This window comes from Cetorhinus maximus, chromosome 17 (assembly GCF_964194155.1).
Source record: "Cetorhinus maximus chromosome 17, sCetMax3.hap1.1, whole genome shotgun sequence".
In the NCBI taxonomy this organism is placed as follows: Eukaryota; Metazoa; Chordata; class Chondrichthyes; order Lamniformes; family Cetorhinidae; genus Cetorhinus; species Cetorhinus maximus.
Window position 1 is genome coordinate 87,643,708 of NC_135895.1, and position 19,936 is coordinate 87,663,643.

A 19,936-nucleotide genomic window follows, 5' to 3' on the forward strand; every position below is an offset into this window, starting at 1 on the left:
TGCAACAGTTTCAATTTATTGTTGATTGGGAACCCCGGGTCTCTTCCATTTTCCATGCGCCTTATTTTCTTTCCATTTGAGTAATTGTCCCTTCTTGGATTTTTGGCCTCCATGTCAAGAACTTTGCTTTCTCTACTTTGAATTTTATCTGCTGCCTACCTGCCCAATTCCCAGCCGGACTAGCTGAAATCCACCAGTAGCCTACCCTGTCCAGCTTTGGACCATCCTGCTTTTATTAGCCTTGTATCATCTGCAAATTTAGCTACTGTGCTTGTGATTCTTGGCATCAGGTCATCTATAATGAGAGGTGACACATAGATAGAGGGATGGCTGTGAGCAGGCTGTTAAAGAATGATAGGTCAGAGCAGGCTATTAGAGAGAGATGGGTGGGGCAGGTTGTTAGGTGGTGAGATGAGTGGGAGCAGGATAGTCCAAAGTCACCAAACATGCTACACACAATACATATAATGTCTCAAGTTATTCATATACTATATTCCAAAATGTTATTTTTCTGAAAGAGTCTGAAAGAGCTGTATCTAATATGCATTTGAATGAATCAGAATGGTCTTCCCCTGCTCCTCATTCCTACGTTCGTACCATCTCCCTAGTCTGTTCCCTAGATGATTTGCTTGCTCACTAAAATATGGAGAACCTACAACAGCCACCTGTGGGACTCCACTGGTAACATTTGTCAGACTGATGGCAATTCCTATACCACTGTATCCTGGGTTTGATCGATCAAACAATTACAGAGCAAAAGTAAGAGAGCTGAACACAGTTGCAGCCAAGAAGAAAACCAGTAAATAAACTCCAAAAGGAATGAGTTATTTTTTGATCTTTATCCTAAATGGTCACACCACTGATGTTCTTAGCAAAAAACATTATTCATATACAGTAAGTAGAAAGTCCTGGAATGCCTTGAATGCTGCTGAAATTTCTGAATGATAGTCCTGAATTTAAGTGCTTAATTTTTTGGTACTGCAATGTATTTGCTGAGATTTTTTGTAAATATAGAAAGATGTAAATTAGTTGATCCCTTAAGTTTTATATATTTCCTGCTATTTGTCGTGAAAACCACAACTAAACTGTTTGATAATAAACATGAAGAATTCTTTGCCTGCATCATATATAGATTTATATATTTGTAGTATGTGGGGAAAATTTTATTGAATTATCTGTCTGCATCAGGCAAAGAAAATACAATTATTGATTTTCAAGAAACCAATTTTTAAAAAATACTCATTTTGTGTGTCACAGGAGAGACCCCTTATAATTTTTCATTCCAAAATCACTGGAGACAAATGCTTCCATCTGCAAACCTCATTGCACCCATCCCTTGCAGCAACACAATGCCTGAATTGTGCTGTGAGCAATGCCACAGTATACAAATAAGTAAAATTACTCCCTGATAATGTGTGATTCAGGTTAGTCTGAATGAAGAACTGAACTGGGTGATTTGTGAAGTTCAAGACAAAACTTGAATTGGAATATTTGCCAACACCAAGAAATAAAAGGCAGGATATATTGTCAAAAAACAACCTCCACTTCTACTGCATAATAGGATCTGGTTCATCTCAGAATGACATTTTCACACAGACATGTGCAAGAAAAAGGTAGTTATTTTGAAAATTGCATCCAGACATTGGAAATTCTCAGGATAAGTCCTGGTAGTCCAATTGTAAATAGTGGTGATGGCAAATGAGGAAAATGCTATAAGTTCTTCACTGACAACCTTTCCTCCTTCCCTGGTTGTCCAGGTAACTGAAACCAGAACAGGACCACTCGGATGCAGTAACTATGACAACCTAGACTCTGTCAGCTCAGTTCTGGTACAAAGTCCTGAGAACAAAATTCACTTACAAGGTCAGTACAGGTGCGATTGCTCAAATTTCTCCTATTATTCCTGCAACTATTGATGTACACTGTGCTTTACATTTATTATTCCCTCAAGTCTAGGTGCAATGGCTGAAGCTTTGTTCCATTAGTCATGTTGCAAGCTGGTTGTTGCAGTCCATCATGCTATTTCTACAACATCAGCAGCAATGGTTGGGGTTCCCATGAATATTCCAGTAATTTACACAATGCATTTATCACTAAAACTTCAGGATTACTGCAAGTCCTCTGTATATCATTGTAGCACAATTACAGCAAACGCATATGTTCTTAATAGCTGTTACACATAGTATTTCCATTGTAGTCAGGATTGTGTGCTGAAATTTTCTTGTGTCCCTCAATGTTGGCTTGATAAAAATGTAAGAACATTGGAAATGTGAGGAACAGTAGGCCATGTGTCTTGAGTCTTCCCTGCCATTCAATGTAGTCATGGTTGATCTCCATTTTCCTAGCCTATCTGATTCCCTGAGTCCCCAAAGCTCTATTGATCTCATTCTTGAATATACCCAACAAGTTAATATCCACGGTCATCTGGGATAGAGAATTCCAAAGATTCATAAGCCCCCTGAGTGGAGAAATGTCTCCTCATTTCAGTTCAGCCGGCACCTTCTCCTGAGACCCCAGAAATACACTCTCCAGCCCATCAGCATCAATCCTGTCAGTCTCCATAAGAACTTTATAAGTTTCAATGAGATCACCTCTCATTCTTCTGAATTCTGGAGGATATCAGCCCATTCTACTCAACCTCTCCTCATAGGATAACTTTTCATCCGAGGAATCAGTCCAGTGAACGTTTGTTGCACCCCCCTCTAAGGGCAAATATATTCCTGCTTAGGAAAGAAGACCAAATCTGTACACAGCACTCAGGCAAGGTCTTAGCAAGCCCTGTATAATTGCAGCAAGACTTTCTTACTTTTATTTCCCTCAATGTCAGTTTGATTGGTCCAGTTTTCCTGTGTTATCTTCCTATCTGTGTCAGTATGATTGCTGTACTTTCCCAGCATACCCCTTGCTGATCCTTGTCTTTCATGAACACTTGTTGGAGATGGTATAATTTAATATTTGGATGCTATGGCAGAAAGACCAGAGATCAAGTGGTCAAAAATGAATTTAGTTTATTATAAATATGGCATTGCACAAACAGTAAAAGGGAACAGATTGAAGCTGGAGAGCTCCGGAACTCAAAACAAAGCAGAAGGCTTAAACTAAAGATGGATGCTGAATGAGTGTAGTCTTAAATGTTCATGACACTTTCCCTAAACTCTCTATAGTTATTTGCTTCCAAATTTAATCCAACCACAGATTAACCTAATGATACACAATATACTTTATTCAATAGCATTTTTCTCATAATACAACCCAGCATATTTTAGTTTACATCTGTACTTGTTTAACATCAGGTGTACCAATTTGGATTGTATTGACTTTAACTGTTCAGCATCCCATTCCTTTGCTCATGGATTGAAAGTTCAGGGTTATAGAAGCACATGTTTGATAAGAGAAGAACTTGTATTGATGTAATGCCTTCCATGACCTCAGGAGCTCAGCAATCACTTTGCAATGAAGTATTTTTGAAGTATAGTGACTGTCGTAATGTAGGGAAACATGTCAGCTAATTGTGAACAGCAAACCCTCACAACCAGCAATGACCTGGTGATTATAGTTTTACCAGTATTTAGCATTTGGACACTGGAAAAAAAATCCCCTGCTGTTCTCTGAATAGTGCCATGGAATCTTTTAGGTCCACCTGAGAAAACAGCTATGGTCTCAGGTTAACATCTCAGCCGGAAGAAGGTGGTAAAGATGTAAATTAAGTTGAATTTCAACAGCAAGATGAGAAACCAATCTAAGCCTATATGGAAAAGGCAATCACAAAATCAGAAAAAGTCAAGTGCAGGAAAATGCAACAGAAAATTATGTAAATAAAATTTCTTGGTTGGCATTCACTATCCTATACCCACCTCCATTCCTACCCAACCCTGTAGAATATAAGTTTTGCATCGCAAAAACTCAATTTTGCTCCCTCCCACGACAAACTCTTTAAATCTCCCATTTCAATAATTACTTTTACCTCTACTTTCTTTCACCGTAATATACCTGGTAAAATGTTGGAGATAGCTTCAGTTTAATTGATGACTGGTTCATGAACTACTGCCCTCATTATCATGTGACTTATAAGACCATTCCCTCATTTTTCACAGATAAACAATCTCAGTTGTGGAATGTGATCCCAAAACATGAATAGAAATCCTGAAAACCAGTGTAATACAAAGGAATTCAACATTAAGTTGCACTGAAGCATTTTTCAGAGGCATTTTAGTGTTGGAGCGGAAACCGTTGATTTAACTGCGATTGATGTTTCCCACATACCTCTTGTCCACCAATCCAAACCTCATTCGGCCAACCCTGTCCAATCACTGAACCCTTGTCTTTCTCTAGTTTATCTCCTATCTCCCCTCATGCCACCTCCAAGCTGATCTTGTGCATGATTTCCTTCCCCTACTCTCTTGATCCTATTCCCATTAAACTGCTGACCACCCAACTTCTTTTCCTAGTTCCCATGCTGGCTAACATTGAAAATGGTGCCTTCTCCTCAATACTTTCTTCTCCCTTCCCAAACCATTGATAAAGCCTCCTTAACAAAACCCTTTACGCCTCAGTCTTTGCAAGCTGCCACTTCACCTCCAACCTCCCATTCCTCTCCAAAGTCCTTGACATGTATGAACTCCCAAATCAGTGCCTGTTTTCCCCCAATTCCATATTGAATCTCTCAGATCAAATTCTCATCCCTGCTGCAGAACCCAAGCTCTAGCGAAAGTTAAATGAAATCTCTTAAGATGCGGCCAGTGTACATAATCATCCTCATCTTCCTTGAACTTTCTTCAACCTTTGACATGGTTGACCACACCATGGCCATCCAACAGTTCTCCTCTGTTGTTCTGATCCTCACTTGATTCCACTTTTACCTATTCCATCATTGTAAGCACATCTCCAGCAATGACTTTTCTGCCTTCCTTATATGAGTACCTCCAGAGACTAGCAAAATTTATCCTTGATGCCACCTCTTTAACTTTTCCTGCAGACCTAGAGTCTGTATATCAATGACACCCCAGCTCTACCTGTCCACTGCCTCTCTGAGCCCCCTACAATTGCCCCTGTGTTGTCAAATTACTTGTTCGCCATCCAGTCGTAGATGAGCTGCAATATCCTCCAGTTAAACATTGGGAAAACTGAAACCATCATCTTCGACTGAAAAGCATATTTTCGTACTATTAATTTCATGCCTCTCTTTGGCATTGTCTCAGGCAGAACTGTTTGCAATCTTGGTGCCCTTTCTAACACTGAGCTGAGTTTCTGACCCCATATCGGCTCCATCAAAAGATCACCTAGTTCCACATCACTTGCCTCGGCTCTGCCTCCACTCATCTGTTATTGAAACCCTCATCATCCACACATTTCTCATCTCCAGACTCAGCTATTCCAATACTGGCTGGCCTCCCATCCTGTGCCCTCTATAAAGTTCAGCTCATCCAAAACTCTGCTACCCATTTCCTATCCCACATCAAGTGCTGCTTTTTCACCTCCCTGGTCCTTGCTTTGCCACCTTAGCTGCTGGAGCTCCACTGTCTCCAGGAATATTGGAGATTTTGTGGTAATTGAAGATTGCTGAACTTTGGCCTTATGCAGGCACGACAATAAATACAAGGATAGCTGAAATCTGGAACTCGCTCATCCCAGAAAAGCTGTTGAGGTCAGGAAAATTTCAAAACGAGATTGATAAACTTTTTGTTAGGTAAAGATATTATCTGTTATGGAGCCAAGGTGAATAAAAATAATTAGGCTTACAGATCAGCCATTATCTAACTGAATGACGGGACATACAAATAACACTGACTCTACCTCATCTTTATTGGGGCATATGGTTGATTTATGATTGGCAGGAGATTGGTGTTACCAGACTCAGCATTGGAACCATTTCTTGCATGAAACTTTGTTCTGTCCAAATTCTCTAAAGTAATTGGAATGTCAGATAAAAGAGGTGTAGATAATGGAAGTTCCACTCAAGGTTTAATTGTAACAAAGCCTCCCATGGATTTGTCCCTGCTATCTCTTCTATTCTACCAGGAGTTCTTGGTTTTGATGGAAAGAAACCCAAAACTCCAAATAATGCCCAAAGGCCACTTTCGTTTGAAATTGTTTCATGATGACTTAACACTAGCTTAGGAACTCCCTCGTTTGATAATAATCACAATATTGAGGGGTGAGGACATCAGTTGAAAACATCATTCTATTAAATATATTTTTGGTGATTTGATTGGTCATCAAACCCAAATCTTTCTCCTTTTCTACTTTTACCAGTAGATTGCATTCACTGCAGATACTTCAAGAACAATACATAGTCTTGAGTTTTCCTCTGCTCCCCTGATTGTGTTAACCCTTACTCAGATATGGTTCAACACATTCAGGCTACCTTTCGTGGGTGCCTGTCTTCATGTGTCGACCTAACCAGCGAATACTAATGGGCATTTTGATACTGTTGAGTATCTCAATTTGAGAATTCCCACGATTGATGTAGGAAATGGTAAAATTGACAATATTTCGGACGAGTAGAACCTACTTTAGGTTGGGATTTTCAGACATTGTTGGGGCGGAATGGAAGAATTTCACACAGGGCACCCAGAGTATGAGTTAAGAAGGAAAACAGCCAATATGCTTGAGCAAAGAATCCTGCTGAATCTCAGCAGCTACTGCTTTGCACACAAACAGTGTCTATTGCTCAGCACCTTCTGATTTTTTGAGCCGAGCTGATTTGCAACCCAGCTGACTGCTTTGGCGTCCAGGTCCCGCTCCTTTATTTCCTTTCATAGCCTCAGATGGAGGCCTCGTTCACAATTGCATCCAATGGATGGGGTTGTTTTGTTCCTTTTGTTACCTATGTGAAGATTCAGGAGGGAGAAGAGCTTCTGCGGCCCAAGCGCTGAGAAAATAAAAGATGGGAAAATGACTTTGGAGCTGCAGACAATAGCTTGACTTAGTGGTAGCTTGTTTACCGTTGAATCAAATAGTTATGTGCTCAAGTCCCTCTCCAACATAATCTAGGCTGATACTTCGACGGAGTAATGCTTTGTCAGAAGTGCCACTTTGTTTGGGTGAGATGTTTCGTTGGGGATGCATCTATCTGTTCAAGAAGATGTAAAATGTTCCATGACACTATTCGAAAGGGAGCAGAGAGTTCAGCTGACATTGTGGCCAATGTTTCCTTACATGTGTCCTTCAGCCAGGGAGATGAATTAATAGCTATCCACTGGGTTGGTAGACGCTAGCTCTTCAATGTCAACAGTTCACCTCTGGCTTTGCTTTTCCATCAGTATCTTAACTTATATGTACGAATGTCAATCTTACTGCATATTATATGAAGTATGTTCAAGCATTACAGACACCAAGTCAGTGTGGAGTTGCACTCCAAATACACTTTTAATACCTCTGCACACTATTTTTAGTGCATTGATTCAGAGGCTTGTGTTAAATATTGGTGCTGTTTTCATTCTCAAAACATTAGTGGTGGATTAAAATAGGATAGGCAAAAATTTCACGTAGAGAGATTAAAAGAAGCCTTCAAAGAAAATTTAAATAATAGTGTGTTTTTAGATATACATGCTGCTCATCGTGAGGCAGTGTTTTACACAATACGAAGTGCAGTATTATACCTTGTAAGTGTGTCGCATAACATAAAGTGAAGTGTTATATTCTGTAAGTGTGTGATATAACAGAAGGCACAGCGTCATATATACAGTACAGTGAAAGAGTTTAACTAGAAATCAAATACGTATGGGGATGATAACTGGTTACAAATGAAATGGTACCTGATGTACCTGAAATATCTGACACATGCATAGGTTGGGCAGTTCCCTGCTATGTCTTTCCATAAATCACAGCCACCTCTACTTATACAGCAGCAAATCAATTGAGCAAGAAGAGATATTGATATTTTACATCTTAACTCAGATATTTTTAGAAAAGGATGTTCGTCACAAACTGGAGAGTGTGAAGTAGATTTGGCAGTCTTCCAGCTGAGTGGTGCAGACTGATGTTTGATTGATGAAGGCTGTTTCCCATGTAGTCTGTGAGGTTGAAATTATACCATGCTGTAACAGTAACTGACATTTGAACATGCCCATGTGATGTTTTTCTCTGTTATTTTAACTCATTTTAGTGAACTCACACAACATTGTTAAAATAGTGGGCAGAGGTGTGCTGTAGAAATCAGTCCATTACTTGCATCATTTAGCTTCATTCCAATCCCTTAATATCTAGGCACTAGCCAAGGGAGAGTTTCTTTCTATAAGGTTTTAATGTCAACAACCACAACAACAACCTACATTTATACAGCATCTTTAACATAATGAAAGGTCTCAAGGTGATTCGCATTATAAAGCAAGGTTAGGCACCAAGCCACATAAGGTGATATTAGGGCTGTTGACTAAGAGCTTAATCAAAAAGGTGGGTATTAAGGATCATCTTAAAGGCAGAAAGAGCATAAGAGAGTTGTGGGAAGGGAATTCCAGAGCTTAGACAGTGGAAGACACAGCCACCAATGGTGGAGTGATTAAATTTGGGGATGTCCAGGAGGATTATGGGACTGGAAGAGATTACTGAGATAGGGAAGGGTGAGACCATGGAAGGATTTGAAAACAAAATATTAGAACTTTAAAATCAAGGCATTGCTTGGTCGGAAGCCAATAGATGTTGGTGAGCACTGAGGTGATAGTTGAATAGGACTTGGTGTGAGTGAGGACATGAGTAACAGAGTTTTAGATGACCTCACATTTGCAGAGGGCAAAACATGGGATACTGGCCAGAAATGTGTAGGAATAGTCAAGTCTAGAGGTAACAAAGGCATAACTGAGGGCTTCAGCAGCCGATGTGCTGATGCAGGAGTGAAGATTGATGATGTTTCATAGTTGCAAATTGACAGTCTTAGTGGTGGCATGGATATATGGTCAGAAACTCACCTCACAGTCAAATATGACATCAAGCTTGTGAACAGCCTGAGTTAGTCTCAGCCATTTGTTAAGGAGAGGGATGGAGGCAGTAGCAAGGAAATGGAGTTTGTCATGGGGACCGAAGAAAATGTCTTTGATCTTCCAGTTATGGGAGAGAGAAAGTTTTGGAGGGTTTTTTGAATGGTAAGTTGGTGCAACTCAGAGTGACTGCAACCCAGACTTTCTTTGTAAGGGGATCATAAGTTCAGGAGTGTTTCCCTGGACTTTGCAAAGGTAAATCACCTGGCAGAACCTCCACTGTGTGTCCATTAAACTCTTCTGAGTGGAGTGTCACTCTGCATGCAGTTAACACAACATCGGTGTCCCAACCCAGTGATAGGATGCTGAATTGCATATGTGTATGAGACCTCACTCTGAGTCAGACAGGCACCTCAACCCCCCAAGAAAACAGCAGAGTTAAAATACCCAGCCATTGAGTAGGAAACAATCAGTAAGTGGATTGGCCTGGACTTAACTTCCTGTTCCACCTCGTTCAATTCCAATTTTGGAAAAAGCTGCCTACCCTATGAAAGTATATTTTCTTGTAAAGGCAAAGGATAATAAAGGTTTAAACTAATGCAACTACAAGGTTACAGAAAACCATTGATAGTGATAAATACACTTATCCATGTCTATTGCAAGCGTACACCTACCTGCACTTCCTCCCTTCATAAACTCATTGCTCCAGCACTTTTTTCAAAGTACTTTGCCAAGAAGAGTTCTGAGTTGTTTAATCTGTTTCACTAAACCCGTGAGGAGGTGTGGGTTGAAACTCGGGTGACGACTGGTATAGCTTTTGCTGGAGGTTGGGTTTGATTGCTCAGCTGGGACCCGGATAACACTTTTTAAACTTTTGTTCTGATGAAGAATCTATCAATTGTGAATGACAACAATGTTTCAAATGAATCAGAGTAGGTTGTTTAATGATAAAATTTGAAACTTTCTGGAGCAACATGTTCCAAGTTCCAGCTAGGAATGCAGCGCCAGTTGGTGGGGATATGTGGGGAGATAGAAGGAAGGCAAAATCCTGCTACAGTTTGAAATATACTGCTGTTAGCCCTAGGCTGGGTTGAATCCCAACACTTGACAAAGTGTAACTTCCTTAAAGCATGAAGTCCCAGTAACTGAGAGCAAGAAGTTATAAAGCATTAAAAGGGATTCACTTCCACTATGTGCAAATGGATACTCATTATCCAATAAAACTCAGCAAAAATTCTGTGGATAGAAAAAATGTTCATCGTAGATTCCAAAATACTGGAAAATGGAACTAATTAGAAGGTCACAAAATCTCAATTTTCTCAAGGATGGGCAATAGCCTAGATCACGCAAGACAATAATTTCCTCACTACAAGAGGAACAAGGTGCATAACGTGTTGGGCAGCGCTAGAGAAGGGAGTAGTACCATATTAAATAGGAGTAGACTCAGAAGGACCACGGAATGTAAAAGCAGGATTAAAATGCCTGTATGTAAAAGCAGAAAGAGTGGTGAATAAGGCACAGCACAAATAAGCGTGTAGGAATATGATGTCGTGACAATAACAGAAACACAGCTTAAAATGGTGAGTACTGGGTGCTTAATATACAAGGATATAAAGTGTTCAGAAAAGATAGAGAAGGAAAAAAGTGGATGGCAGTACTGATTAGGGAAGATATTGTAGTGTTGGAAAGGGGAGGATGTCCTTAAGAGGTAAAGCCAATACATGTGGTTAGAGTTAAGTAAAAAAGGATGTGCTCACACAACTGGGGGTATTCCCTCAGCCTCTGAACATTGACAGAGAGAAGCAAATCTGCAGGGAAATCACAGACATATACAAGAACTATAGAGTGGTGATATTGGGGAACTTTAATTACCCAAATATCAATAGGAATAATGTTAGAGAAAAGGACAAGGAGGGGGAGGAATTTCTGAAATGTGTGCAGGAGAACTTCCTTGATCAGTATGTTCTCAGCCCACCTTCAAGGAGGCATTATTGGATCTGGCACTGGGAAATGAGGAAGGCCTAGTAGACCAAGTGCCTGTGGGGGAACACCTGGGTAAGAGTAACCATAATATCATAAGGTTTAGATTACTAATTGAGAAAAGCAAGGAACAATATAATATCTGGTTTGGAAGAGGGCTAATTTCAATGTGATGAGAAGGGATCGACTAGGGTAAAATAGAACTAAAGACTGCCATGATAAACTGTAATGGAACAACGGGTGATCTTTAATGAAGAGATACTCCAGGTACAAACTAGGTACATTCCAACAAGGTTGAAAGGCAGGGGAACCAAAAACAGGGCTCCATGGATAACACGGGAGACAGAGATTATGATGAAACAAAAGAAAAGAGGGTGTATGATGCAAGTCAGGCAAATTCTTCAAGTGAGAACCAGGTCAAATACAATGGGTGGAATTTTCCTTGCCCTCTGGCATCGGGCAAGCTCGGCGGCATGATCAGACAATATGGCGAGAAGGCCAAAAATGTTTGCAGTGGTCGGCTCAGCCCGTAAATGGCGGGTCACGTTTCCTGCCATCGGGCATCGGGAACTTCATCGTAATGTATCTGCATATCATTATAAGGCCAGCCCGCTGGACACATCTCCCCACGCTAGATCATGGGAAAACATGCCGACGTATTTCACAACATCATATATAAGGTGTGCACTTGGCAGGCTGCACTTCGCTCAAGATTTCAAGGTTTGTTTGCCCACCTTGCTTCAGGCAGCATTCGCAGTCATCAGCGCAGATAGCACTGCATCATTTTAGGGGTACTCACAAGCAGATCTCTACCTATCTGACCAGCCATGAGGCGTGGGTGGCTTTGTAATGGCTACAGGGCTAGGGCTAGGGCTAGGGCTTGGGGAAGAGGGAGAAGTGGCTTCGGGCAAGAGAAGAGGTTGCAGGGCAAGCGCTGTACTGGGGAAGGAGGGTATCCCAGGGTGCGTGTGTGGGGGCACATGTTGATCTGTGCAACTGGCCTCAAGATGGTGAGGGTTGAGGAGGCAGTCTCCAGAGGAGATGAAGCCAGATGGAGATGTGAGGGCATGTGTGAGTGAATGAGTGGCGATGTCCCTTAAGCTGGCAATGAGTGAGATGCCAGTGAATGTGTGATGGGCTTGAGTATGTGAGTTTAGAGTGATGAGATGGTTGCCATATCCTGGTTGCACGGATGAGATCACTCATCCTCTATCTGCATTGGATGGCTAACCTCTTCTGTGCAGCATTGGCACTGACCGCCACTGCCATTGCCTACCAAGCCAGAGTGGTAATATTGCTGCCCCTTCTGCGGCCAGCGCGGGGGTAGATGACATCACAGCAGGCCTCCACAGTGTCCAAAAGGCGCTCGAGGGACACATCATTAATCGTGGGGTCTGCAGTCTTCATGCCTTTCAGGGCCATGTCTCCTTTGCAGCAATCATGGGCTGCAAGCACTGAGAGGTGCGCGCGCGGCTGCACTTTAAACATGGCGCCCGGCATGAGGAAGCGGCAAGTTGATGGCGTGGCAGGCAAATCGGAACACACCTGCCATCGAAACGACGTGTTTCCCGGGAATGCATAATTAATGCGGTGTGATTCGGATGATACCACGGGAGAAGCCGCCATTGCGGCTGGCAGGTAAAACGTTGTTTTTCCATCTGCTACTGCACTTAGTGCAAATCTGGGATGATTCCGTCTAAAAGGCTGGCAGGTGAGGTCAAGAGAAAATAAGATTGGCAAGGAGGGAATATGAGAATAGAATGGCAATCAATACAATAAAAAGCCCAAAAAATCTTCTAGCGGCATGTAAGTAGTAAGTGGGTAATAAGAGGTAGAGGGGTCCTATTAGGGAACAAAGAGGTGATATATGCTTAGAGGCACAGGACAAGGCCAGAATACACAATGAGTTATTTGTATCAGTGTTTACTGAGGAAGAGGAACCTGATAAATTAAAACAGAGAAAGCAGAAGCAATGGACAGGCAGAAAATTGAGATGGAAGTAGTGCTGGAAAGGCTGGTCGTGTTTTGGGTAGATAAGTCACCTGCTCCTGATGGCTCACATCCCAGCTTGCTGGAGGAAGTGGGGGTGGAGACAGGAGAATGGGAAAGTTAGCTGGGTGCTTTGTACCAGGACGTGGTCACAGCACTTGGGATAGGGCCTTCTGATTTGGAAAGTGGTCAGGAACAAGAGATGTGACTGCAGCTGAGGCAGGGATGGGGACCCAAAGGGTAGGAGTGCAGGAGCCTCAGCCCTTTCAATTGTCCAACAGGTTTGAGGTTCTTCCAGCTTGTTTGGATGAGGGTGGGGGCTTCAGGGTGGATGAGCATGCTGGCCATCGCACTTTGGCACAGGAAGCCATTCAAGTGGGGGGAGCAAAAAGAAATGTATGGATAGTAAGGGATAGTATAGTAAGGGGGATTGACACTGTTCTTGGCAGCAAAGAACGAGAGTCCAGAAGGCTGAGTTGTCTGTCCAGTGCCAGGGATCAGAGCATTTGCTGAGGGCTGGAGAGGAACTTAAAGTGTGAGTAGGAGGATCCAGTTGTCGTGGCCCATGTGGGTACCAACAACATAGGTAGGATGAAGAAGGAGGTTCCGCGTAGTCAGAATGATGAGCTAGGCACAAAATTAATCAGAACCTCAAAGATAATAATCTCTTGATTGTTACCTGAGCCAAATTGGCATGCAAATAAGATTGGAGAAATAAATAAGTGGCTCAAAGACTGGTATGGGAGAAGTGGGTTTCGGTTCATGGGGCCCTGGCACCAACTACAGGGAAAGTGGGGGGGCACCATTGGGATGGTCTATACCTGAACCCGTGCTGGGACCAGTTTTCTAGTGAGCTGCATAACAAGGGAGGTAGAGAGGGTTTTGAACTAAATAGTCGGGGCAAGGATCAAACTTGGGAAGATGAGGTAAACCAAAAAGCAGAGACAAGGCAAGAGAGAAAGATACTAATGTGGGCAATGATAAACAGACCGTGACAGAAAGGGACAGAAGTACAAATCTAAGAATAAATCAGCAGATAAGGCTGAACATTACAAAGATAATAAAAGGACAAAATTAAATGCTCTGTTTCTGAATGCATGTACATTTGAAACAAAACAGATGAACTGATCGCACAAATTGAAATAAATAAGTACGATCTGGTAGTCATTAGAGAGACATGGCTACAGGATGACAAAATTGGAACCTGAATATTGAAGTGTTCTTGACATTTAGGAAGGACAGGAAGCTAGAAAAAGGTGGAGGGGTGGCTCTGTTAATTAATGGTGTTATTAGCACATTAGAGAGGGATCAGCTAAGTTCAGGAAACCAGGATGTAGGAACGGTTTGGGCTGAGATGAGAAATGATAAAGGTAAGAAGTAACTTTTGGGAGTGGTGTACAGGCCCCCTAATTGTAGCTATATGGTAGGACAGAGTAAAAAGGAAGAGATAATGGGAGCTTGTCAGAAAGGTATGGCAATAATCATGGGGGATTTTAATCTACATATAGACAGAAAAAAATCAGATGTGCAAAGTTCACTCAGATGAAGCATTCATAGAATGTTTTTGGAATAGTTTCTTAGAACAACATGCTCTGGAGGCAACCAGAGAGCAGGCTATACTAGGCCTGGTATTGTGCAATGAGATAGGATTAATTAATGACCACATAGTGAAGGTACCCCTAGGTAGCAGTGATGATAACATGATTGAATTCTACATTCAGTTTGAGGGAGAGAAAAGTACGTCCAAGACTAGTCTTTTAAACTTAAATAAGGGCAATTATGAGGACATGAAAGCAGAGCTAGCTAGAGTAAACTGACAAATTAGGTTAAGGAATAGGTCAATAGAGATGCAATGACAGACATTTAAAGAGATATTTCAGAATACACAGAATAGATACATTTCAACGAGAAAAAAAAATTCTATTGGGAGGATCCACCATCCTTGGTTAACTAAAAAAGTTAAAGAGAGTATCAAACTTAAAAAAAACAGCATATAATTGTGCAAAGACAGATGGCAGGTCAGAATATAAGACAGAATATAAAGAACAGCAAAGAATAATAAAAAGATTCATAAGGAGGGGAAAAAATAGAGTATGAGAGAAAGCCAACTAAAATATAAAGGCGGTTATTAAAAGTTTCTATAGATATTTAAATAAGATAAAAGTTAACAAAGTGACTGAGGGTCCTATAGAAAATGAGTCTGGGGAATTAAGAACGGAAAATAAGGGTCAGAATTTTATGCCTTGCAGGCGGACGCTTGCCCTACCCGATCGGTCATAACATAACGCGAGAAGACGTTGGGCGAGCATCCCAACGTCATCCCACACCCGCGCAATCTTCAGATCACCGGGCGCGCATGTGGAAGTCGGAGCCGTACCCGCCATCAATTAAGGCCATTAAAAACCCAATTGAACCCGATTTTACATTGCCTATGTGATTTTGCGCACATCACATGGGCAAAACGGGCGGGCTGGCAGCTGACATTTTGCAAAACGCCATCCAAGGGCAGGATAAAAAGGGTCAGCAACATTGCCAGTGTGGGTAGCGAGGAGTTTAGGAGATAGTTTGCTGCTGGTTGCTTATTTGAACTTAACAGCTTCATCTCAGTTCTGAGCTTCATTCTTAGCATTTCTAGGCTTCATTTCAGGTGTTTTCACATTCATTTCACAGTTGCATTATGCTGGCGACAGAAGCTCTGTTCAGGCAGGTAATGAGCCTCATTTATTTCCATACAGGCAAGGCTAGCCAGGCTGAGCGTGCCAGAGGCTTTGCAACGATTGCTGTACCCCCCGTATCCAGGGAGCAATCGACTGCACATCAAGGTACTGTGGCCATCAAGGCACCAGTGGGTCATCCGGGTGCCTTCATCAACAGGAAGGGATTTCATTCGATAAATGTCCAGATAATGTGTGACCACAGGATGCAGAATCTGTAAGTCTGTGCATGGTACCCTGGCAGCTCCCATGACGCTTATATCCTGAGACACCCCCAGGTGCCAAGGCTCTTCAGTGTCTGACTGGATGAATGGCTGCTGGTTGACAAGGGCTATCCATTGAAAAGGTGGCTTCTCCGCCACCCAAGAACAGATGCCGAGCTGTGTTATAATAGGAGTCATGCCTCCATAAGGGTGGTGATAGAGAGGACCATAGGTCTTCTGAAGGTGCACTTCCGATGCCTGGACTGTTCAAGGGAGCACTACAATACCCCCCAGAATGGGTGTCACTGATAGTGGTCACATGCTGTGCTCTCTACAATCTGGCACTAGCAAGGGGGGACCCACTGGAGGAAGAGGATCTTGACGCAGCTCCACAGGCCACAGAGGATGAATCCAGTAGTGAGTCAAAAGAGGAGCACAGTGAGGAGAATGCTGAGGGCGAGGAGGCAGACCTCTGTATACTTCAGGGAGGCAGGGACACCAGGGACGCCTTGATCCAACGCTCCTTCAGCTAGGCTGCCAAAGATATAGGGCTGCATCTTCCGGTCGGCAAGCAGGGGGCGGGGCGCGCTCGCCAACACGTAAAATGACGCATAAAATGACCCCGCGTCATTTACATTTTCAGGTTGGCGCGTGCGGAGCCGTGTCGGCTGCGTGCCCGCTGACCTATCAACGGCCAGTTGAAGCCATTAATAAAGTAATTGAGGTAATTAATGGACCTGCCCGTCCAAACTTAAGGTTGGCGGGCAGGCCGGGAGCCCAGGCGGGCTTCTGAAAAAACATGAAACCTCATCCACGGGCGGGATGAGGTTTCATGAGGGTCTTAAAATTTGTCTGAAATGTCTGAATAAAAGAAATTGACATGTCCCAGCTCATGTGACCGTGGCACATGAGGGGACATGTCAGTAATTGTTTTTCCTCATCTTTATTCAATCATTCAAACCTAAGCCAATCTCCCTGAGGCAGCACTTTGCCTCAGGGAGACCTGTGCGCTCTTTCACGTGCATGCACTCAGCCATGAGGGTCAACACAGTGCTCATGCTCCACATGAACTCCTCCTCAACAGAGACCATGGCATGCATACCCTCATGGATCTCTGCCAGATCCTCCCGCACATCCTGCTGGACATCCAGCATCTGCTGCCTAATGGGTGACTCCAGAGGCTCATCATCTGCCTTCGACTCAGCATCACCGTGCTCCCCAGCAGCCCTCCGAATGCCAGTGCCCTGGGCACTCTCTGTCTCCGCCTGCTCCTCGAGTGAGTGTGAAATGCCCTCATTGCTGTGCTCTGACATTCTAGCCGAACATCTAACATCCACCAAGGTGCTGGTGTCTGTGCTGGTGCCTGGTTCAGAGACCGGGTGTGATGCAAGTGCATGTGAAGCCTGGTGATCTTCTGGCGCAGGGGTGACTCTTCGGGGTCCTGCGAACGAGTGCCTGCTGGCGAATCTAAGGGAGGAGAACAACGTGTCATTAGATTTAGCCATCACACTGTCACTGTGCATGCCTGGCACCCTGGTGAGACAATGGAGATCAGCATCATGGTGCCATCCTCTTTCAATGATCAATGGGACTCCAGTTTTGAGATTTGTATCAATGATGAGACTACATAAGTATCTTTGCACCATCTGAAACTTTCACCTCTGTGCACTGCACTCTTATCTTTGTCTGGCACTCCAGTCTCTCCCTGGCCGGTTGGCCGAGGTGTGTGGCGCCTCTCCAGCTCCAAGGCACCCTGCTCAAATCTGGATAGGATTAAGAGGTTTGGGGGGCCTCCACCTGTCCGCAACCTTTTAATGTTGTTATGGGACATCTTCTCCTGAAAGGACAGAGGAGCATTGATTATTCCACCCTCTACCTGCAGCTCCATTGCAGCCTGGCCAACCCTACTTGAGGAACGCCTTGCAGGGCACATCCAAGTTGTGGCCCTCGAGCCGCGAGGCACTCAGGCCAAGCATCCAGGGCTCACCCCCTTGGCCAGCTCTGGCGTCATTGACAGTTGGCACTCAGATCCTATCATCCCTTGGTGGGATGGCCAGATCTTAACACTTCACCACACTGATCCATGCCAACATGGTACTCACCTTTCCTGAGCATAGCAGGTTGTTAAATCTTTTGCGGCACTACACTCATGTGCACTGCACAACGTCGTGGCTGCTGACCTACGCTGCCATCTCCTCCAAAGTTCTTTTTTATTAAGTGCGGTGGCCTCCTCCTTCCATCTCTGGGAACAAGGGTGTCCCTCCTGGCAACCACCTCCTCCAGGAGGACTGCGAGGCACTCATCTGAAAACTGGGGGAGGCCAAGTGCCCACCTGGCCTGCCTTCCCGCCTGGCCTCTCCAGATCACTTGATGCCATAACTTTACTGTTCACAACGCAGATGGAATGTTCTTCCCTGGCAGCCTTCAAGGTGCTGCCTCTGCCATTTTAAACCAGCCACTAGATCACCATTGGACCCGGCAGCCAACAGGCCCCGCTCCCCCCCCCGTCCACCTTTTACACTGGGTGGGCTTTGATTGGCCAGCCAGCGTGAAATCACAGTTGGGGGCCGATTGCTGGCAGTGGCATGTTTCCAGACCGGTCGCGGGCCCACCAATTGTGCCCGCTCGCCAACTGTAAAACTCAGGCCAAGGAGATGGCAAATGAATTGATACAGTATTTTGCATCAGTTTTCACGATAGAGGATACAAATAACATCCTACAAATACCTGTAAATCAGGAATTGAAAGGGAGGGAGGAACTCAATAAAATTACAATCACCAGTGAAGTGGTACTTAGCAAATTGTAAGAGCTGTGGGCTGACAAGTTCCCGGATCCTGATGGATTTCATCCTAGGCTCTTAAAAGAAGTGGCTAGTGATATAGTTGATGTGTTGGTTTTAATTTTTCAAAATTCCGGAGATTCAGGGAAGGTTACATTAGATTGGAAAATAGCAAATTTATCTCCTTTATTCCAAAAGGGAGAGAGACAGAAAGCAGTTTGCTTAACATCTGTCAATGGGAAAATATTAGAAGCTATTATTAAAGATCTTATGGCAGCGCACGTAGAAAAATTCAAGGCAATCAGGTAGAGTCAACTTGGTTTTGTGAAAGGGAAATCATGTTTAACCAATTTATTAGGGTTCTTTGAAGGAGTCACATGTGCTGTGGATAAAGGGGAACCGGTGGGATCAACTGTAATTCGATTTCCAGAAGGCATTTGATAAGGTGTCACATCAAAGGTTATTGTGGAAAGCAAAAGCTCATGGTGTAGGGGGGTAACATAATGGCATGGGTAGAAGATTGGCTAGCTAACCGGAAACAGAGAGTAGGCATAAATGGGTCTTTTTCTGGTTGGCAGGATGTGTTGAGTCGTGTACCACATGAATCAGTGCTGGAGCCTCAACTTTTTACAATTTATATAAATCACTTGGATGAAGGCACCAAAGTTGTGGTTGTTAAATTTGCTGATGACCCTAAGATAGGTAGAAATGTAAGTTGTGAAGAGGACATAAGGAGACTACAGAGGGACATAGATAGGTTAAATGAGTGGGCAAATGGAGTATAATGTGGGCAAATGTGAAATTGCCCATTTTGACAGGAAGAATGAAAAAGAAACATATTATCCAAATGGAGTTCTAAGATTCAGAGGGATCTGGGAGTTTTAGTGAATGAAATTTAAAAGGCTAGTATGCAGATACAGCAAGTAATTAGGAAAGCTAATAGAATGTTATAATTTATTGCGAGGGGAATTAAATTAAGAAGTAGGGAGGTTATGCTTCAGTTTTATGGGACACTGGTGACACCACATCTGGAGTACTATGTACAGTATTGGTCTCCATATTTAAGGAAGGATGTAAATGTATTAGAAGCCGTTCGAAGAAGGTTTACTAGACTAATACCAAGAATGGGCAGGTTGTCTTATGAGGAAAGGTTGGACAGGCTAGTCTTGTATCCATTGGAATTTAGAAGAGTAAGAGGTGACTTAATTTAAACCTTTAAGATCCTAAAGGGTCTTGACAGGGTGGATGTGGAGAGGATGTTTCCTCTTGTGGGAGAATCTAGAACTAGGGGTCACTGATTAAAAATAAGGGGTCACAGAGATAAGGAAAAATATTTTCTCTCAGAGGACAGTGAG

The 19,936-nt window shown here is 43.2% G+C and overlaps 1 protein-coding gene across 3 annotated transcripts in view; it reads left to right on the forward strand.

Moving 5' to 3' along the window:
• brinp2 (bone morphogenetic protein/retinoic acid inducible neural-specific 2) overlaps positions 1 to 19,936 on the forward strand; it is a 194,011-nt gene that overhangs the window by 118,720 nt on the left and 55,355 nt on the right. For all 3 annotated transcript variants that reach the window (XM_078561556.1, XM_078561555.1, XM_078561557.1), the window contains exon 5: positions 1,758 to 1,863. In XM_078561556.1, the coding sequence (XP_078417682.1) occupies positions 1,758 to 1,863 (106 nt within the window). The remainder of the gene's footprint in view (positions 1 to 1,757; positions 1,864 to 19,936) is intronic.